The 22,773-nt window shown below is 40.6% G+C and overlaps 1 protein-coding gene across 3 annotated transcripts; it reads left to right on the forward strand.

Annotated features, from left to right (window-relative positions):
* Nucleotides 1–9: 9 nt before the first annotated feature.
* Nucleotides 10–21,989, forward strand: ark2n (arkadia (rnf111) N-terminal like PKA signaling regulator 2n). 3 transcript variants are annotated; one of them, XM_061799860.1, is made up of 5 exons: nt 122–563; nt 3,430–4,290; nt 17,289–17,459; nt 17,827–17,938; nt 19,376–21,989. In XM_061799860.1, exons 2-5 carry the CDS (start codon nt 3,495–3,497, stop codon nt 19,578–19,580), a joined length of 1,284 nt encoding a protein of 427 aa, XP_061655844.1. In that variant the 5' UTR covers nt 122–563; nt 3,430–3,494; the 3' UTR covers nt 19,581–21,989. The 3 variants fall into 3 exon arrangements, with proteins under 3 accessions (XP_061655845.1, XP_061655844.1, XP_061655846.1); XM_061799862.1 differs by lacking the exon at nt 17,289–17,459 and having other exon boundaries at nt 130–563; XM_061799861.1 differs by lacking the exons at nt 17,289–17,459; nt 17,827–17,938; nt 19,376–21,989 and adding an exon at nt 11,260–17,280 and having other exon boundaries at nt 10–563.
* Nucleotides 21,990–22,773: the final 784 nt, after the last annotated feature.

Genomic DNA, 22,773 nt, shown 5'->3' on the forward strand with positions numbered 1-22,773 from the left:
ACAACAATGGGCGGCTGATATCTTAAACGGAATTGACTTTTCAGAATTAAACTGGAGTTACAGATATCTACGATTAATTAGTGGATATTTGCGGCTGTATAGTAGGTATCTGTATTGACGAACCCATACACAGGAATTACAACAGTGACGTAATTTGTCTTTACGCGAAATGACGTCGCAGATATCGTGGATTAAAATTCCAACGATTCAATATGTATAATTACGACTCGTCAGAAAGCTACAATGTTCATAATTCCGGAGGTGTGTGGCTCCAGACATAGGAGGGCGCTGGCTCCCCCGTAACGGCCGTGGAAGTGACGCGCGTGCTTTGTGAGGCCGACGCAGACATTTTAAAATAAACATTTAGCTAACGGCTAAATGCTACACCACCACACAGCTCGCGAATGGGCGAGCGCACTGCGCCAAAAAAAGACACTCACATCGGCCCAGGTTTGTCAGTTTGTTACTATTTAATGAACGGCGCTTCGCGGGTCATAGAGGGAACGAACCGACGAAGATGTTGAGGAGTCTGGCTCCGGGAAAAGGAGCTCGTTAACACGTTGGTAAGTAACTGTCGCAGTTGACTGCTAAGTAAGTTAGCTTCCCTGAGCTAGGTTAGCTGCGTCTACATTCTCGCCTGCTTCGCCTCGGTTTCATTTGAGGACGCAGCTGCTACGTTATGCAATGGCGTCGCACGCAGAATATTTTTCGGCGACTTCTTGGTCTCCCCTTTGCCAACCTCGCGTGGTGCAGCATTGGAACAGAGTCTAGCCTTCGTTGCGTAGCTTCTGTTGGCTGGCTGGCTGGCTGGCTGGCTAGTGAGCGAGCTAGCCACAGGCGTCAACTAGCAAAGTCATTCATTCTGGCACAAGTAGATGTCTCTGGTTGCTCTGCCGGCTTAATGTGGGTTTGGGAAGACTTAGCGGGCATTTACAAATATACACCGAGAATGTTTCACATGCAGGCTGCTTATGACAATATATTTAAAAAATAACTGAATTAAGTTCAGTTTCTGCTGCTGTTACAACTCCAAAAGTCAGTGCATGACTTATGTTGGAATGATTAGTTGTTTGCAGTATTGTTTTTATGACGCGTGAATTATGATACGGTTGAGCCAAAAGAAAAGTTGTAGTCCAAATGACTGAAGCTTGGGATTGTTTGCCTTTGATTTACTGGTACATACAGTAATCATTTTTTGAAAATATGTATCTAGCAAAGGATTTTGATAATTTATTAATCTTTTAAAGCCATTGTGTAACATAAAATTAACTAAATCTTCTGATTTCAGCCTCTCAACAGTAAATATTGTCTGGAATATCATTTTTGCAAAATAATTTTTTTTATCTGAAATCTGATTAATCGATGAAATAGTTGACAGAATAATAAATTAAAATATTTCTTAGTGACTGCCCTAGTTGGGCACATGGCCTACCTTACGTTCAGCAGCAAGTTGTTATTAGCTGTTAACTTCCACCACTGCCAACAGCGATCAAGAATTTTCTCTGCATCATCTTGAAGTTTACCTCGGTACGTTCTCCGGCCTCTCCAACCTCTTGTGCAATCTTTGATCACGCTGCTGTTCGCTATCAAGTGGGCCTGCCTTCTGCTGGTGGCCAACTGTAGCCACTACTCTGCTAACAAAAGCTTACATTTTACTACTAAGTTCTTGATCGCCCTTGAAAGGAGCTATACAGTGGGTACGGAAAGTAGTCAGCCCCCGTTAAAGTTTTCACTCTGTTATATTGCAGCCATTTAAGTAAAATTTTTTCCACATTAATGTACACACACATTGACAGGGAAAAACAACTGAATTGTTGATTTTTTTGCAGATTTATTAAAAAAGAAAAACTGAAATATCACACAGCCATAAGTATTCAGACCCTTTGCTCAGTATTTAGTAGAAACACCCTTTTGAGCTAATACAGCAATGAGTCTTTTTGGGAATGATGCAACAAGTTTTTCACACCTGGATTTGGGGATCCTCTGCCATTCCTCCTTGGAGATTCTCTCCAGTTCTGTCAGGTTGGATGGTGATCGTTGGTCGGCAGCCATTTTCAGGTCTTTCCACAAATGCTCAATTGGGTTTAAGTCAGGGCTCTGGCTGGTCCAATCAAGAACAGTCACGGAGTTGTTCTGAAGCCACTCTTTGGTATTTTAGCTGTGTGCTTAGGGTCATTGTCTTGTTGGAAGGTGAACCTTCGGCGCAGTCTGAGGTTCTGAGCACTCTGGAGAAGGTTTACGTCCAGGATATCCCTGTACTTGGCCGTATTCATCTTTCCTTCAATTGAAACAAGTCGTCCTGTCCCTGCACCTGAAAAACACCCCCACAGCAAGATGCTGCCACCACCATGCTTCACTGTTGGGACTGTATTGGACAGGTGATGAGCAGTGCCTGGGTTTCTCCCCACATGCCACTTAGAATTAAGGCCAACAATTTCTATCTTGGTCAAATCAGTCAGAGAATCTTTTTTATCACCATCTTTGAGTCCTTCAGGTGTTTTTAAGCAAATGCCATGCGGTCTTTCATGTGTCTTGCACTGAGGAGAGGCTTCAGTCGAGCTACTCTGCCATAAAGTCACGACTTTCTAGAACTTTCTCCCATTTCCTGACTGCATCTCTGGTGCTCAGCCACAGTGATCTTTGGGTTCTTCTTGACCTCTCTCACCAAGGCTCTTCTCCCCCGATTGCTCAGTTTGGCCGGACGGCCAGCTCTAGGAAGGGTTCTGATCGTCCCAAACGTCTTCCATTTCACAATTACGGAGGCCACTGTGCTCTTAGGAACGTAAAGTGCAGCAGATTTTTTTTTTGTCACCTTGGCCAGATCTGTGCCTTGCCACAATTTGGTTTCTGAGCTCTTCAGGCAGTTCATTTGACCTCCGGATTCTTATTTGCTCTGACATGCACTGTGAGCTGTAAGGTCTTATATAGACAAGGGCGTGGCTTTCCTAATCAAGTCCAATCAGTGTAATCAAATACAGCTGGACTCCAATGAAGGTGTAGAACCATCTTAAGGATGATCAGAAGAAATGGAAAGCGCCCGAGTTAAATATTTTTAGAAAATGGCTGCAATATAACGAGTTAAATATGAGTGTCACAGCAAAGGGTCTGAATACTTATGGCTGTGTGATATTTCAGTTTTTCTTTTTTAATAAATCGGCAAAATTTTAACATTTCCATTTGTTTTCCTGTCAATATGGGGTGCTGTGTGTACATTAATGAGGGAAAAAAATTAACTTCAATGATTTTAACAAATGGCTGCAATATAACAAAGAGTTAAACATTTAAAGGGGTCTGAAAACTTTCCGTACCCACTGTATGTGTTTAAGTATGATTTGTGGAGATGTATGCAATATTATGCATCCACTTCTCTGTATTTGTTGTTGTAGCCCAACATTGAGATTGATGACATAATTTCTTTCCCCCCTCCAGGTGAGTGCCTATCAAGGCACCTTGGTCCACGTTTGTTGGACCATAGGGCGTTTTGGTGAACTAGCATGAATATGGCTGATTCAGAGAAGGCAGAGGAATTTGTTGATGCAGAGTGTCCCTCCGAGCACCTAGACGAAGCGCAATCAGCCACCACATCGGTCCATGATGAACACTTAAAAACCGAGACCACCACGAGTACCAGTTCACCACCAAGGGAAAAGGAGGACGACAGCCCCTTGCACACGGAAGGCGAGCAGAGTCTCCTTTCCATGCCATGTTTGATGAAGGAGCTCCGCAGAGACTCCCCCGAATCCCAGCAGGCCTCCACGGGGAGTGAGAAACCGGCCTCTCGTCACATTTATGAAAGCGACTCGTCCAACCCCTGCATGCTCTCCCCCTCGTCTAGCGGCCACCTGGCTGACTCGGACACGCTTTCCTCGGGGGCTGAAGGCGGCGCAGAGGAGACGCAGACTAAAATGGAAGCCGACCCCAGTAAGGAAGCCGATCGGCAACCCAGCGGGAGAAAATCCCGGCGGTCACGTTCGGAGAGTGAGGCGCCGCCCAACGCAATGGCAGCGAAAAAGAACCGCTGCCAGCCTGTGACGGCGGGAGCGAGCGGGCCAGAGAAGCAAATCAACGGCAAGCAGGCAAAGGTGAAAGGCCACCGCAGCCAGAAACACAAGGAGCGCATGCGTCTGCTGCGGCAGAAGCGCGAGGCAGCGGCGCGGAAGAAATACAACCTGCTGCAGGACAGCAGCACCAGCGACAGCGAGCTCACGTGCGACTCCAGTACCAGCTCCTCAGACGACGACGATGACAACACTTCCGGAGGCAGCAAGACAATCAAGACGGATATTCCAGGTAAATCCCCCTCCCCGGCAATATACTAGTAGAGCCTTTCGCAGGGGTGGGCCAACTTTTGTGCTCAAGTTCCACAATTCATCTTTAAAGTCCCTGTAAAATTAAAAATAGTTTCCTAAATTTGAGGCACGCCACAGAGAAGTTTTTAACAACCCTGCCAAACTTGAATGATTAAAACCATAATAATAATATATATAAAATGAGGCTTCAAAATCATGAAAAATCCGTCTCCGTTCTCAAATGCTGTGGGCCTGTCTGCTGAATGTGCTGAAACCATGCGCTGCAGAAAAATGGATGCTATGTCGTCTTGTATCGTTCTTATGCCTACACAACCCTACATGTTAGAGCCGTGAAAATATTTTCGCTTAAAGGCTCCGGTGACTGACTATATCCCACCAGGTGGACCATTTTTCCACGCTGCGACCATAGGCCCTGACTACCAGCTAGCTCGCAAGCTAACAGGTGTGGGGCTCCTAATAATAACTAAGGCTATGTTCTTACTCCAGGTCAATTCCGATTACTTTTGCCCACAAGTGATATGAACCTTAATTATTTTTTTTCCTTCCCCCTTCTCTCCCTCGTCATGTCATTGTGCAAAGTACTCATTTTGATGGCCTCTGAGGCCAGGCCTCTTTCGTATGTGAATATAAATTGGATATGTATCTGAAGCGACTGCAGTCTGGACGCTCAGGTCGCGATCATCCAACCTATGTGTCATGAAAAGGTGGCAAACGTCACAATTGTTCAATAAAACAGGCAAGAAAAGCCATGGTGGACAAAGGAGCAGAAAGAGTCAGTGGCGAAAAGAAGACTCCTGAGAACTGATAAATATATGGAAGGACTGGTCAGTTCACGCTAATATAGAGGAGGACATACCGCAATCAGACGGTATTTGAAGAAATTGCCAAGGAATTGGCTGAGCGAGGCATCATGCGTTCCTGGCTGCAGTTCCAGTGGAAAATCAAAAGCCTTCGCGCTAAATACAAAGACACAAAAGAAATTAACCAAAGAAGCAGACATGGTCAGGTAACCTGCCCATTTTAATGGTGTATACACACCTGCCACATTTGGTCTGCTTTAAATGAACCAGAATTTGTTTCCCTCTTGGTCCAGACCTTTTGTGCAAGTGTGCATAGAAACAAGTGATTCCTGGTGTGCACCAAAACAACCGCTCCGAGACCTACTTTTGAGGTGGTCTCTCTTGGTCTACTTCCAAACAGATTCGGTAAGGTTCGTTCGTGGTGTGAATACGGAACGGCCTCGATCCGACCCAAGTGCGGGAAACTTAAGCCCTTAAGGAGCCACCGTAGCCACTGGCCAGGGGTATCATGGGAAAAAGTGAGCTTCTCAGTGTTGCTAAGTGCCGACGCTACTGTGTGCTACAAACAATGACCTGTGGGCAGAGACACCTGGAGCATTTGGGCAGATGCACAAATAACCCAACTGCTGGAAAAGACACAACAATGCAGTCATGTTCAGCGAGAAAATGCAGGACGGAGGGTTCGAGCTGTCTCCCGAGCAATGCCACGTGAAAGTGAAAAAGCTTTGTCTACGTTACATAAAGCCAGGATCAAAACGCATTAAACGAGTGGGGGTTAGTGAGATGAAAAAGACAAATGTCCCTGGTTTGACAAACTCGATAAAATATTAGGAACAAGACCAGTAGTTTGTCCCATGGAGATTATAGAAATGAACAGGCCGACAGTATACGACCCTTCATCCACAGAAAGCAAGTCTTCTCCGTCGACCAGCTGCTCCACTGAAGTTGAGGTCATTGGTAAGTGAGTTAGTCTCTTTGTTTTATTATAGTTTTAAGAGTCAAATATTTATTTTTATTTACTTTGTTGTTGTCAGTAGCTTTGAAATTTTGATGTAAAACATCAGTGGTCTGGTCTCCAACATCATCTACCTTCATTTGAGTAATTTTCACTTTATTTTATGCTGTTATGATTATTTACAGAAAATATTATTTTTGTTTTAGTAAAGCTGTATATATCCATGTCTAACAAAAACAAAAAACAAGTAGACAAACATCTTGACAGGAGTCAATCTTTATGCATTTGCAAAACTGTTAACATTTATTTTGCTGCATTGTAATTATTTTTTTTTTATATATACATATATCGTTGTTTCATTTGCAGATAATAAGGAGAGTGCACAACCGTCTGATGACACTGCTGGTGGAGAGGACCACAGTGCTTTACCTAGCTGTGCTGGATCAAATGTAACGTGGTGTTCTGGCAATGGGGCACTTGGGCAAAAAGCACAAAGCTGAAGCTTCAACCGCTGAGAGTGGTCTCTAAGCATATATTGTCCAGCAAACAAAGCAGCTGCAACAAATGCTAGAAACCGAGCAAAACCATCAAAGACAGGAGAATGCAACTCTGGAGAATCTTCTAAAGTCACACCAGGAGCCAGAGGACAAAATATTCTAACTAATTCAGGCACGACAACAACAGGCACATAAACAGATGGTCAGTCAGATAATGGGCACTGTTGCTAAATTGTTGACATTTAATAGTCAAACACAAACTAATTCTCCACAGCACATGCCAAATAACAACCCACACAGCCACCAACTCCAACACACTGGCTTCCAGCGGCTCCATCCAGGTCTACTCCTACCATCTCTACAGCGAGCAGCACTTGGTCACTTTTTCAGTGTCCAGTGTCCCAAGCACAGCAGCCCACACAGCCCCTGCATCCACCCTCAGTCAAGGCAGATGGGAAAGCATTGATGGTAACCAACCAGTGTCAGACATTGTAGTTCAAGTAAATTGCATTCAGCACTTCTATGACCTGTAGATTTAGTTGCAGTTTGTCAGTTTCACATTGAGTGTTCATAGTTAAATCTTAAGTCAGTTGGGTTGTTTTGTCTGAATGTTCAAAGTTTGCACTACAGTTTATTTACACAAGACAAGAATGTACAGAGTGGAAATGTCTTTGTCACCACTGTATTGTGTATTGTTTTCACTTTCATTTTTGTAGTTTTATGTTATTAATTATAATTAATAATGTAATTCTCTTTCAGTTGGCTGACACTAGCTGGTTTGCTGAGTCCTGCAGTGAAGTCATGTTGCCCATCCTCCATGCTCTTGCCAGAATGCACACTATCATATGTTCATACACTTGCAAAAGCAGCTTCTCCTCCAAACTGTAGGAGCTTGTCAGCCATCTGAAATAGAAAATTACATTATTATTATAATTATTATTATATATAATGATATTATATATTATTAAAACATACAATAATGAAAATTATAACTTCATAATACATATGTAGGGGTGACAAGACCTTCGGAGCAGTGTAGAATTGTTGTTTTGATTTTGTTTCATTGGAAACTTATAATTGTTTCTGTTTGGAGATATTTCCATATAATGTTTGTGTGTATATACAGTTTTTATTCAACAGTATTTTTGTACTTTGTACAAGTACATAAAGTGTATTGTTCAAGAATGGTTGTAAGAACTATTAGTGTTGTTGAGTGTTCATCTTTATCACAGTTTACTGGAAGAAAAATGGGAAGACTAATTTTTTGTACTGCCACTTATCGGAAGAATACGGAAAGATAGTTACTGAGCTACAGAGTCCAAAACTGGAAAAACAACAAAGAAAACATTTTGCCAATCTTTATTAATGTTATACTTTATACAAGTGATCCTTAGGACCTTGAAAACTAAACTGACAGAGCATTTCTGATGTCCTGAGCCCTCTGCTCTCCAACTTGTGCAGGATTTTCTTCACCTGCCTCACATGCTTAATCTCCTTGTTCTTTGTTTTCCGCCCCTTCTATGTAGTCCTCTTGATTAACGTCACAAAAGTTGAATTCAATACACAACATGCTACGGTTACCTGACTAATCAGTGAAATATGCGACTCATTTTAAGAAGGCATCACCAGCTCCCCTTGAGGCACACAAAAGTTCTTTCCACTGTCATTTGTGCCTGGCTGAGTCTAGTGAAAGTTACTGTTTAGTCATCATAGCTCAGCCCTCTTGGAATGCCTTCATGAGCCAGGGGGGTAACGGATAGGGAGCATCACCAAAAATCATCAGATTTAAGTTGTTTGTCCATTGTGGAAAAAGATCACCCCTCTGGCCCTCAAGTTAACTGTTTACACACGCACAGGGGCACACGTTATTTAGCGTGTGCCTCACACTACAGACATTGGAGCACATACTGCACGAACCTATTTGACGGACAGCTGAAAAATGAGTGGGGGCGTCTTTTCAGCGCATTTGGTGGACACGCCCATAGCACCCAACACCCTGGAGGAGGTATTTTTAATAATTTTGGAGCCTCATTAAAATATACTTGTCATACGAAACAATTCTTTTACCGGTCCTTTTACCACAGCACTTAAATATAGTAACAGATAATTGTACTTTAATGATTCAGTTAAAATGAATTGCACATAGGTTTAATCAAAATTGTGCTTAGATGTTTCAAAAAACTAGTTATTTGAGAATAAATGCAAATGTATTTTAGTGTATTTGAAATGTAAATACAGCTGAACTGTATTTGAAAAGTAAAAAATTTACTATAATTTAAAAAGTTTTAAACAGGCCCTATCTGTAGTTTCAGGCTTCATTCAAATATGTTTGATTCTATTGCACGTTTTAAATGTAATGAATTGAGTGATTCTTTTGCAGACCACTAGAGATAGCCTGCATATCACACACTTTGGGAATCACTGGGATGAAAGAAAAACAAAACCTGTTTGTTTAAAACCCATTTTAGGAAGAAATGGTTAAGAATGCATCAATATTACAGGACTCTTGATATTGTAAATGTTTTCTGGGCCTGATTAAAGCGCGACGGGCCATACTTTGCCCACCCCTGGAATATCATAAAAAGTACGGTGAGGAAGTAGTGTGCATGATGTGAACATTTCTCATATCCCATAACTAGTGAAATCACGTCATGGGGTTCATAAAATGTTTTGGTGGAATCAAACAGAGCATTTCCTTTTTGATTTGATCAGTCACCTGTTGTTTTTCCTCACTCACATGTCATTTAGTCTCCCTGCTAGAAGGTTGTTCCCATTCATTTGTCCTGACGCAATGTTCCGTCGGAGCGCCGGTCGTCAAAACGCACGCTGGGCATGCTGCGTCTACGCTTTGGAGGGTCTTCATTTCTTTGAAATATCAGTTGTCACCCACGCTCTATGCGAGCCGTAGTTGAGCGAGTGAGCTATTTGCTGTAACTAGACACTGCTTGCTTGTGTGAGCTCACTCTGCTAGTCTTATCCCGAGACATGATGTTTGGCCTTGGCTTAGAGTGCAGGTGGAAAGGTGTTAATAGATTCATTTAAGGGTCATTGTGTTGGTTAATATGAGTGTGATCCAAAGGTGGCCTGCTATATCGTATATTTTCTTTTTGTTTCTCTTTGTCTTAAGTGTACATTGTACTCCTATCGAGTTTACCATAATTCCTCATGTAGTAGAAGCCATGGATGTTTTACTCAACTGCATATGCTGCATAGTACTATCTTGACTTAGGAGCGATCCAACTTATTGTGGAAAATTGTCACTCGTTGTTAGCTATGATTTATGAGCCGCCTATTTATTTTTTTCGTTGTGTTGTGAGCTATTTATGAGCAACGTTCACTTACACTACCGGTCGGGTGAAGTGGAAAGAAATGGATCAATTAAGGTACTGGTTTGCCCTCGCATGTCGTCAAGGAGAGCAAAGGTTGCTGATGCACTTCCACCTGTTTATTGAACATGGGACAGTCAAACACACAAATATAAAATGACAACACTCACTGAAGTAAATGGCCAACCGACTCCTGCTCTTGACATCACTCACAAGGCCTTGCCCCTTAAAGGTACAAATCCAACACACAGATAATACAGTATGTACAGTTTGTCTTTCCCTTGTTTTTATACAATACAGTGCTATTTGTTTTTCTGAAAACATAACGTTCGAAAAAATTTATGGTAGATCCATTCATTTCAATAAGGGAAAATTGAATGCATATAAGAGTGAATTGAGTTACAAGCTTGGTCACAGAACGAATTAAACCCGTAAGTCAAGGTACCACTGTATGTTTGTCTTAGGACGCTGTTTCTCAGTCGTGTTGTGTGCCTGTACCTTGGCTGTATCCCTTTAAACTCCATCCTAAACTTCAGCTTTGCTCATGCCACCTCTGCCTTTGTGTATGTGGTGGTAAAGAACACATCAACCACGTTACGTGGTAGCAGACAGTGATGATAAAGCTAATTAGAGTCACATAGTGACACCACCTTTTATTTCAAGAAGGCATCTTTGAGGTGTGATGCTTGATTGTTCAGTTAATTGGGGCACATATCAGAGCAGAGGCCACTATTTGAGGAAATACAGTATTTTTATCTGTGGGCTGCCAAGTATAAAAAATCTGTGTGTAATTGTACATTTACTATTAGTTGAAGGTTTTTATTTCCATGGATAAAAGATAATTGGAGCTCTGGAAGTTTAGCTAAATGAGTTGGTATTTACAGAACTTTTATGGTCACGTTTGACCACTTTTCACTGTAATTCCATGTCATCATTGGTTCTTGAGTGAGCTTGGCATATGATATATGAGACTTTTTTTATTTTGCCCCTCTTGATTTTTTTCTCCACCCCCCCTCCCAACAACTGTTTTGGCCTTTTCTAACCTCTCTTCATATTTGCAATTTCAGCTTTTAAATTATGTTTGCTTCCGAGTCTCACAAGTTAGCAGACGTGCCACAAAACTAGCCTCCAAAGCCAACCATCAGGGATCTGTAGGAAGGGAAGCTATCAACCATTTCAGTATTTTTCAACATCTTCAAACACAGACTGCATGATATAGTCCATCAGCATGAAAGAGTTCTGACCTGCACGTAAAACAAGAAAGCAAAAAGTGTCATTCTCTCTTTTGTAACACACAAAAAAAGTCCACTCAGGAAGCATGAATCCACTACCACTGTATGTTCTTAAGCCTTGGCCTCAATGTCTTTCAAGCTGGCTTCAGACGTGCGTCGGAGAGATCCAGAGTGGGTGCCCACATTCATGGGCTGCTGGACAGCGGCGCGTGGGACAGGAACGGCATCAGCAGCGTGCTCGAGGAGGCCATGACACGCTTCGCCGTCATGCAGCGCCAGACCGAAGAGCGCTTCCGCGTCTGGATGGAAAAGCTCGCGCACCTCGACTCAGATGACTCATCCAAGCGGTCGAGCGACGCCCCTGAGGCGGGGCAACAGCAGCCTCAGCCATCCCAGGGAGCGCGCCCTTCACCCGCTAGTTCCTTCTTGCCATCATCCGAGTCCGCGGAGACGATGGCCGCCTACATTTTGGCGCGAGCGAACAACACCGCCGCCGCGCCTGTCGACAACAACAACATTCTACCTGAAGCGGTCACTCAGAATGGAAATCTTGGCGTTCCCGATCCTGGTCTCTTGAATGTTTAGAAGCCACTTCGAACCCTCAACGCACTTGCGTGGAAATTAGTATCATGGCAGGACAACGCGCCTGGATGACCATGGGATTACCTCCTGGCATTGAATCACTGTGAGACTTGAGAATATTTGCAAACGTTCACGAACCTCATACATCCCTCCGTAGACTGCTGAGTCAGGGCAACGGTATTTTGGGTGGTGGTAAATTGTGGCGGTCTGGGCTGCCATGCAACTCTTAAATAAGCAAGTAAAACCTCAGATGAACTGTTAAAAAAAGCCCCAAACATTCAACCTACTAACAATGTTTCAATTATATTTTTATAAATGTACCATGTACCCCTTATAGAAATTGAAACGGTCCCCGAAAAAGGTTTTCCGCCCCATTGGGGGCATGGCTTCCTGTATGTTTTTTCCCTTTAACTGTACTCTCACACGATGCTATCATTCTTACAAAAATACAGGCGTACAGTGGTGCCTTGAGATACGTGTACTTCGTTCCATGACAATGCTCAAAAGTCAATTTACTCTTACATCTCTAGTCATCTATCTTTCCCCATTTAAATGAATGGAAATGCCATTAATCAATCCATGTTTTGTAATGTTTTTTACATTAAAAAAGGGCACTATAATATTATACTTTATAAAAAACCTAAAATAATGACACAGCTCAATAGAAGGTAAAGAATTAAAACGGTTTTTGCATCATGATTAATTAATTGTGATTGTACGACTCCTGGTCTATGCACCTTGGCCATGTGGGGGCAGTATAATTCAGGCATGTGAATATACAGGTACATCTCAATAAATTAGAATAGTGTCAAAGGCTAAATTTAGTTCGGTAGTTCAATTAAAAAAGTGAAACCCATAGATGCACCACACACAGAGTGAAATATTTCACAAATTTTTTTTAATATATATGTATAATTTTGATGATTATAGTTTACAGCAAACAAAAGACCAGATTTCACCATCTCTAGAAACTAGAATATTGCATAACAATCAATTGAGAAAGAGTGAAAATTATGTGAAATATATAATGTAAAAGTTAGGCAGGAATTTGCCTTAAGAGATGGTCACAACTCCTCAGTCAGCTGCAGTAATAATCATTTTTTGCAGAAGATAATATATCTGCCTGTGAGTGCTGTCATAATGTCTGTCTATATGTGTCGTGCCACCATTTGTATTTAAATAGCCGTTGCTTGATTTTAACACCGATGCTATTTGTTAGTCTACTAGTGAGGCTAAGCGGTAAAGAAAATGAATGGATGGTGTTTTGCATTGTTTTTTAGCATCAAGGTAAGCAGACTTCCCGAAGGCAAAGCTTTGCTGCTTTAAATACACGTGTAATTATTTTTGCTTTGTTTAGTTTGACTTTAAACTTCAACTGAGAGTGGCATTAAAAGCTTGAAGCATCCTTTTGAAAAAATTTTCACTATCTGCCAAACTGCTGCTTGTTGTAAAGTGAGTAGAGTTCACTGCCACCATATAGTCAACGCAAGAAATTGGCCGGATGACACCCCCGTATCTCTATAACCTCGTTAGTTGGGTCACTTGTGCCTCAAGGCACCACTGTAAAACCTCAGATGCACTGTTGCAAAACATCCCAAAAAATCTCAACCCATTAATGATGTTTCAATAATTTATTTTGGGTGTTGAAATGGCCCCCGATGATTCCTGGCCCCTTTACGGGCATGGCTTCCTATACGTTTTCCTTTCTCCTCCAACTGTACTCTCACACTTGAGTCGATAGTGCTATTCTTACAAAAATACAGCCGACACATACCGATGCACATGGGCAGGGAGGAACAGCAGCAGAATAGCATCGTGCCTTGTCATTCAGCAGTCATGCTGGCCATAGTGTTCATTTATGACTCCAAATAACGTTTACAGTGTGCATGTACATCTCGTGACGGCCTTTATTCAGGCGGCTGAGCTTTACTAACCTCCACAAATGGATTTACACACTCTAGTATAAACTGTACGTAATCACACTAAGTGCAGGATGGTTTGTCTTTTAAACAGTACTTTTGCTTAAATAGACTAGAAGTGTTTACATTTTTGCTTTTTTGGGGGGGTCACAGTCACTGCTACTACTGCCTTTTGTGCAGTAACCAGAAAGAGAGGAGAGAGAAAGCACATTTTATTTTAGATGCATATATATTCATGTATATATATATATTTATATATATATATACATGTGTATATATATTTTTTTTTCATTTGTTAGACTGCGTCAAATGCCTCAAATTATGCCGTTTTTAAACATTTTATTAGCACTGTTTCTGCCAGTTGGGTCTTTGTTGCCAAAAGGGACACAATGTGACTGAAATGAAAGTGACCTTTTATTTTTAACTGAAACAGAGTACATATGTACATATTAGTGCCATACTAAATAAAATATAATTATAATGAAAAAATAGCTGGGTTACAAAATAAAGGTGTAATATTGGGAGTATAACATTGTGATTTTACCAAGATAGGTGTAATAGTACAAGAAAACCGTTTTTGTTGTCAAAACGACAGTTATGAGTTATGAGTCAGTCACAATATTATGAGAATGAAGTCATAATTTTGAGTGACCAAAACAGCTATACATTTACGTTCATTTAAAAAATTACAATTCTAGGTGTCTCTCAATCTTCCATTTTTTTCTCTCGTAATATTAAAATTGCGACCTTTTCTCTACTACTATCTTATAATGTTCGGACTTTTTTCCCAGTATTACTTTCTAATACACTTTTCTTTGAATATTACTACTATTTTCTGATAAATACTTTTACATTAAAACCTTTACGTAATATGGCTTGAATTAAAATCTGTCACTTGTTGTTGTAGTATTAGAAATGTAGTCTGCAAAATTACAATATTTTAAATATTACTTGTAATAATACTACCCTTTTTCTCGCCAATTCTCACTCGCAATATGAAATATTCTTCTTGCAACATTATTCAATTCAGTCACAATATGACATTTTTTAATATTACTTTTTCGGACAATATCACTAATATTGTGTACAATTGTTGTGACTAGTCACGTAAAATTTCAACTTTCTTTGTTTTTGTGTCGCAAAATTACAATGTTTTCTAGCATCTTTATGATTTTCAAAAGTACAGCTGCTTTCTCGCTGCTTTTTTTCTGTAATATTGTAATATGAACACAAGTCTTGATTACATCCTTTTTTCTCCCCCACAATACTGACATTTTCTTTTTTGAATATTACAACTTTATTCTTGTACTTTAGGTCTATGACTTCATTCTCATAGTATATTTTTTGTTTGTTTGTTTTCAGCATGGCCCTAATACTCCTTGATGCATACCAGCAGCAGGACAGAGCATGACAATGTTTACCGCCCCTTAAAATTAATCTGGGAGACAATTTTCTCCCCAAGACTGGTGACATGGTGCGACAGTTTAAAGCAGCTCCCCACCCTTTACCCATTAATGAAGGAATCATATTTATAGCTTGGATACTAACATGTATTCTGTGTACGTGACGCGTACCCCCGAGAGTTGCATGCATGTGCTATTTGTGTGTAGAATGTGAAATGCAGAGTTCCCACCAAGAAGCGTGCCATCTTTAGGATTGCTTCTAGCGCTAACGTGGGCTGACTGACTGACGCTTCAGCGTTATACTTTTATTTTTCTTTCAGAATGTGTGCATTGTGTGTGTTTTCTCTTGTGTGTCCATTTGAAAAACCACTAAGGACATTTTGTTGTCGTCCAAAGAGACGATTCCAGTTTACACATTTTTCTCTTTTCCTCACCTGGCCTTTTACTTGAAGATTTTTGCTTTCTCTGGTAATACCACAACCTGCTAGTTGAAGCTATTCGGAGGCCCTTCAAAAAAACAAAAACAACAACAAAAACACACACGAGTAAGCATAGCAGCAGGGTGTGCGTGTGTTTGTGTCCAATTTCCAGGGAAGAACAAATGTTCCCTGCTTGTTTTGTTTGGCTTTTATTATCCAGCTGCCGTTTTGGTTTTCATCTGGAAAAACAATTCTTTGGATGTGTTTTGTATCTAGTGTATTCTATTCTAGTTTTTATGTGAATGGCTGTTATTTTGACAGAAAATAAATGCAAACAAAACAAAACAAAAAAAGTCTCGTCAAAGGTGTGTTATTGCACGCTAGCACTACAACTCCACGCCTCTTTCATACAGACACAACGCAAAATTGCATTTACAAAGGGTCAGCATTTATCCACATTTTCCTTTTAAACAGAACCCAGCAAAGCGGTATTTTTTTTCTCACCTCGTGCGCTTTCACACAGCAACATAGCATCCTGCCATCTGATACAGTCAGATCTATCGATATTGGGGCATCGACACAATTCTCATCGTTTTGTCTCAACACACCACTGTGATAAGTTTAAAATGAATTGAACAAGATGTCGGAACGGTGCACGACTGGTTAGCACATCTGCCTCACAGTTGCGGAGACCGGGGTTCAAATCCCAGCCCCGCCTGTGTGGAGTTTGCATGTTCTCCCCTGTGCCTGGGTGGGTTTTCTCCAGGCACTCCGGTTTCCTCCCACATCCCAAAAACATGCGTGGTAGGTTGATTGAAGACTCTAAATTGCCCGTAGGTGTGAATGTGAGTGCGAATGGTTGTTTGTTTCTATGTGCCCTGCGATTGGCTGGGATAGGCTCCAGCAGCCCGCGACTCTAGTGAGGTTAGGCGGTAAAAGAAAATGGATGGATGGATGAACAAGATGTCCTTCAATTGCAGACTTAAAGCTTTAATATGAGGGTATTCAAATCCAAGTCAGGTCATCAGTGTAGGAGTTACAATACTTTGTATGGCTTCCACTTTTTAAGGGACCAAAGTTAATTGGACAAAGCGTTAAATTTTTATTAACTGGTTGCCAATCCTTTGTAGTCAATTGTAGCCTGAAGTCTGGAACACATAGACATCACCAGATGCTGGATTTCATCCCAAGTCTGCCAGGCCTCAACTGCAACTGTCTTCAGTTCCTGCTTCTTCTTTGGGCATTTTCCCTTCAGTTTTGTCTTTAGCAAATGCCTGAAATGCATGCTCAGTTAGATTCAGGTCAGGTGATTTACTTGACCATTTAACAAACCACTTCTTGGCCATCAAAAAACTTTGCCGTATGCTTCGGGTTATTGCCCATCTGCACTGGGAAGCGCCGTCCAATGAGTTCTGAAATATTTGGCTCAATATGAGCAGATATGGCTGAAATATCATGGGATTGTTACTACTATAGATAGTTAGAAAATTGCTGTGTCAGAAGATTTGTCCCACTCTGTGAAAAAGTTTATCCATTAAAATGCAAGATTTTACAAGCTGCGTAAAAGAGAGATTTACACACACACTGACACCTCTCATGGAAGATTTTTGGGTTGACTCCTTACACCCCAATTCTGTGCTCGTACCCTTTATACAGAACAGGCTCATGGGGCCAAATAGTTCTGAAATTTAGCAAAGTAAATTTGTATTAATGATTGGCTAAGGTTATTTTGTCTTTTATGGGGGTGGGTTCTTCAACAAGTTGTGTGGGCCACTGCAGCCAAATCCCCCTGTTCATTTCTACGCCATGTTTTGAATAATGAAGTGTTCTCTTTGTCCTCCGCAGACGGGCCTCCAGTAGTGGGTCACTATGATATTTCAGACACTGATTCTAACCAGGAGAGTATGAATGTGGAGAAAGTCCGGCCCAGCGTGATAAAGCGCGAGCTAGAAACACTCAGAAGTCAGGATATGGCGGATGGCTCTGGGTGTATAAGAGCCCTGAGCTCCGTGGCAGGTCAGTTACAAACCCCGGCTGACTTTTTTCCTCCTCCTCCTGCTCCTCCTCTTCAATAAAAACTGGACTTTTAAGCTTCCTGGGATCCATCTTGGCAAGACGTCTTACTCTGCTGCCTGTCTGGTGCTTTCGCCCTGCAGAATTTTTTCAACAGCGTTAAACACATCCCCACCATAAATTAAGTCCACAATTAGTGTTTTGTCCGGTGTGACGTGTCCTTTTTTGCAACTGCCTTTTATTATACACACACACTCACACATCCTCGACTCATCATTGTTTCTTCAGCAGCTGCAAGACCTGAAGCCCTGCCCCTTTGCTCTCCACAAAGTGGTGATTTGTACCCGTTATTTGTTCATTTCTGTCTCAGGCCACGCGGAGGCGGAGACGTTGCACAAGGACGGGCGTCAACACAAGGGCCAGATCAGCATCGCATCCTCGGACAGCGAGGTGGAAATTGTGGGTGTGCAGGAGAACACTCGGTAAACACACTGAAGTTGACCTTTTTTATTTTTTCTCATAGTTGAACATTTCTCCCTTATGAAATAATGGAAATTGGAGATGCAACAATTAATCGATTAATCGACTACCTACCCATATAAAATTAATCAACAACTATTTTGAGAATTGATTAATCGTTTAGAGACATTGTTTAACCTCAAATTGTCCAAATCCTCAAATTTTAACCTCTCCACAGTAACTATTCTAAGATTTCTGTATTCCTACATGAAAGCAGACTGATTATCTTTGTGTTACATACATGGACAGGTATCTGTCTGGAAAAAAAAGTGGTATCAAACATCCCTAATGTTCGTGCATTATCTGCAATGTGAGTTTGAAATAATGACCTTTTTAATAAAGGATAGATTTTTTTTATCATTCAATTCATCCAAAAAATAATAGACTAATCGATTGTTGAAATCATCGTTAGTTGCAGCCCTAATGGAAATAATGGTAAAACTGTCGCCATCAGAAGAAACCTTTATTAAATGTATAATTTAACTATAAATAATTAAGGGCTGAAATGTGTACTGGAACAACTCTAATAATTACATTTAAAACACGTCCAAGCAAAATCTGTGCATCTAAGCTTCGCAGTGATTATTTTTCCACACGGGCTAATGTTACTACAGATTCATGCACCACTCTGTCAATAAATTGGGGCGATGGCGGCGAGCCATGAGGAAAAAGTGCATAAAAGACAGAGAATGTCTAAAGTTTGGGATTATTTCACAGTTTAAAAACATAATGAAGTGCAGTGTGTCCCAGTTGCACTTCACGCCAACACAAGGTATCAATGTTGGCTAATTTCATATAGCCTACCACTGCTAGTTAGAACGTATTATAATGCCCCCACAAGCCATCAAGGATAGATACAGCAGTCAGTGCATTTTCAATGACTTTATTGAACAAATGGTAATAAAATAAACACACAATAAGCACATTCATACACTAGCTGCGACGCCAACAACTGACGCTCAGGCACTCACGCAGATTGGCTAACGGTTAGCCAGTTAACAGACAGCCACGGATTTGAGCTCACAACAGCCAACACTCTCATTACCCCCACGTCACTTACCAGTCCCCACTTTTTAAAGCCACACGCTCTCAAAGTTACAGATATTATAGCGTGGAATGGGAAGATGGCAACCCCAAGTGGATAACAATACCTCCACCTCGCATACGCATTTTCTTGTTTAATAATGAAAAAGACATTTTTACCAAGTTAATTTTATCAAGTATAAAAATATACAGTAGCTGCAGCCCTAAAATAGTGTACATCTTCAGTGGACCGGATCAAAGAATATACCCCCTTGGTCGAGGCTTCTTTTTTTTTGCGTCGCCAAAACAAATCCTAAGGGAAATGTAAGTGGATGGAATTAATCCAGAAATTGACATTGTTTGTGTGTGTGTTGAAGATGCGCCCACCCTTGTGGCGGCGTGATCAAGAGCTTATCCTCCTGGAAGGACGACCACTCGGCAGAGCGGTCCACCAGCAGCACGACTCACCTGCCAACTCAGCTGTGGACATGCGTCTCCCCTCAGTCGAGTTGGGTGTCCCCGCCGGAGGTGGTAGACCTCACGCTGGACGAGGAGAACAACGGACACAAACTCTTACCGTAAAAAAAGAAAAAAAAAGGAAAGGAAAAAAAAAACCTCTCACACTGAAATCACCCTTACTCTTGTTCGTGTTCACTTTTGCCTTCCTGGAGTTTGTTTTGACCCGTTTTTAAACAATCATGTGTATGAAAGCCATTCTGTTGATGTGATATATACAATATATATATATATATTTTTTAATTGTAGATGTGGTTACACAGCACAGCACTTGAGTTGCAGGAGTAAAAGTAAATCACCTTTTAATGAAAGCAATACCCTCCCTCAAACTGATGACTGTGTGTGTGTACGTGTGTGAGAGCTGTACAGCGAACAACCATAACTTTGCTGCTGGAGAGCTAGGCCACTACATGGCACCTGGCCAGCTCCATTACTAAAGATGAAAAAAAAATCTTGAGTATCATTCGTCCTTTCCGACTTTACAATCGAAAATGAAAACGTGACTGATTTGTTTTTGTTGTTGCTTTTTTTACCTTACACCAAAAATGACAAAAGTTTTCATATTTCAAAATACAAAAACTTTTACAAGGGTATGAATTACAGGCATAACATTTTACTGTTTTACAAAACGTATTTTAGTATTTAACTTTTTACAACAGAGGAATTTTCAAGTAAAAAAAAAACATGCAAAAAAGCATTAACTGATTAATTTATCTTTAGGTCATAGATGTTTGCTGTATATAAGCAAATAATGAGTGAAGTTACGGGCAAAACATTATTTATACAGCCCTCTTGTGCTCTTTAACTGTAAATCACATTACCTCTACTACATTTTTTACCCCCATTGTCCAGGACAAAAAGTAGCACAACTTTAGCAATGCAACATAAATGAAAAGCATGACCGATGCAACGAAGCACGTGTCGTTGTGACACATGGCAAAGAGAGTCAAACTGAAAAAGGAGACATTTTGAGTCATTGCTAATTTCACATTGTTATAAACTTACCTGTCGGAAAGCTCCCCTGAGCCCACTCTTTTAATGTTGCCTGGCTGTAGCTCATTCCTTGAGTGACTGGAGTCAAAATGCCGTGTAGTGGATAAACGGAGGAAGGGCATCGTTCTGCGTGACTCTGAAACTTAACATCATTTGGTGTTTCATGAGAAATATATATTGGGGTTTAGTCGTAAAAAATACGGCTGATATATTTGAAAAGAGATAGAATTGGTTGGGCCCTAACTTTTGTGAAAATCACTTTATCAACAACAACTTTATCTTCATTCTTCTTTCAACCATTGTTCAGTGATACGTGGGGTACTGTGTGTATGTTTCGGTTGACTGATTACATTTTTTGGTCACAAATTGAAAATGGAAAGAACGAATGATACAAGGATTATAAAAAATATTTTTTTTCTTTTTTTCTTCTAAATGTAAATCCACTTTCTGTCATTCATTGGTAATGCCTGCTTATATGCATGGATGGATGGATGAAAGTCTCACCACTGGGTTCTCGTTTGACTTCAGGCTTTTGCAGCTTCTCACTTTGGCGGTGGTGGTGGTGGTGCTGCTGTTGCTCAGCTTCAGATACAAGCTAATACTCCCATAACGTTAAAAAAAATCTCATGTCACGTTGTCGTACCCATGTGTGAATGTACCAGTTTGGCTTTTTACTCTACTCATCCTGAATGAGTGCAAAAAAAAACAAATCTTCCTTGTCCTCCTGAATGCCTTGAAATGTGCACAGTTTTCCTTTAAAATTCTTTTTACCTGGCAAAACAGTGACTTTTTGCTATCCTGACAAAAAATATTTTAATAGTGAATGTGAGCGTGGCCGTAAGTGCAGCATTTGGTGTATGACCTGTCACCTAGACACTGCTATTATTATTTTTATGCCAGTGACATTTTATTATGCACCTTTTGTGTTTTTAGTTTCCTAAAGTTTGCATAAGGATGGTAAAATGATGCCATTTCACCTCCACTGATCACTGAAAGGGAAAAGAATCTTACATAAAGATTTTTAAACCAAAGTAGATTTTTTTAAATTTCTCTTAAAATATTTTAATCCAAAATGTGAAAATAAATTTTCATCAAAACAAATGCTTTTCATTAGACAATATGAGTTGATTATAATTTGTGTTTTATTCAATATGCTATGGTTTTCTATGGCGCTACCACACGAATAGTAGTTCTTTTAACGCAGCACTACCTTTTTGCATCCCTTTTGTTTTTAAACTTTGGTCGAAATATAAAATGGAAGGCATTGCTCAATCATGGGAAAAAAGCGCGTTCATCATGTCATCATATTTAGCATCGACTCTTCCTATTGCATTTTTAAGTGTCAGTATTTTAAATTAACAAAAAGTGTTTATATATATATATATATATTTTGTCGCTTCTGAAATCTCTTCCTTTAACTTATGTCTGTAGAACAAAAAAAGAAGCTATTTTAAAAACAATAAATAGAATGTTATTTAATGATGTTCTTGTACGCTCCTTTTTATTACCAAGCCTCACATTTGTGTTTTCATTGAGAGTTAAAAATAATATATTTTATGGAAGTACATTTCGGTGCCGATCCGGATGAATAATCAAGGAAACCATGAGGGGATACATTGGATTTCGGTAATGGTATGTATTTTGATGCATTGGTGGAATACATTACGGTGGTCGACGACTGCAAATGTAGTTTACCTGTGAAAAATATGCATCTTTATTAATTTGTATCAAGCACCCGTATTGCAGGTGCTTTAATGTGATTTTTAGCCAAAGAGGACTTGTAAATGATCTTAGACCCTTTATTTCATATCAGGACTTGAAGTGTTTAGTGTGGGCATGTTCTTGTGTCTATGACTGGGAATAATGTTTAGTACTTCACCAGTGCGCCCTTTGTTTGCTTTTAGTAGTCTAGACAACTTGCCCCAGCGGCCAACAATACAACTTCGCTCACAAAAGTAGCCCGCAGGGGTCAGAGTTTATCCCGTGACACCTGCCGCTAAGAGGGCATATATGGAGTTAGGCGCTAAAAGGAGGACAATGAGTGAGTGAAGCAATGTAGCCAAAGTCCCCTTCAGCCATCTTCTTTTCAGTCCTAGCGCAACATCAGCTGTATGCTAATTTGGCTACGGTGGCCAGGTTGTTAGTTCCACAATATAGTTTGAACAATATGAGGCTTGAAATTCAGTGCAAAACTGTCTTGAGGTCAAGCAGAATATGCATTTAATGCCATTCTCACAGCGATTCACATAAATTGTTTGAATCCCTA

Source organism: Phyllopteryx taeniolatus, chromosome 15 (assembly GCF_024500385.1).
Source record: "Phyllopteryx taeniolatus isolate TA_2022b chromosome 15, UOR_Ptae_1.2, whole genome shotgun sequence".
NCBI classification, from domain to species: domain Eukaryota; kingdom Metazoa; phylum Chordata; class Actinopteri; order Syngnathiformes; family Syngnathidae; genus Phyllopteryx; species Phyllopteryx taeniolatus.

Coding starts and splice junctions, on each gene's coding strand:
- ark2n (XM_061799860.1), top strand. CDS start 3,495: ATGAATATGGCTGATTCAGAGAAGGCAGAGGAATTTGTTGATGCAGAG. Junction 17,460..17,826: donor AGCCCTGAGCTCCGTGGCAG/GTCAGTTACAAA, acceptor TTTCTGTCTCAG/GCCACGCGGAGGCGGAGACG. Junction 17,939..19,375: donor GGTGTGCAGGAGAACACTCG/GTAAACACACTG, acceptor TGTGTGTTGAAG/ATGCGCCCACCCTTGTGGCG.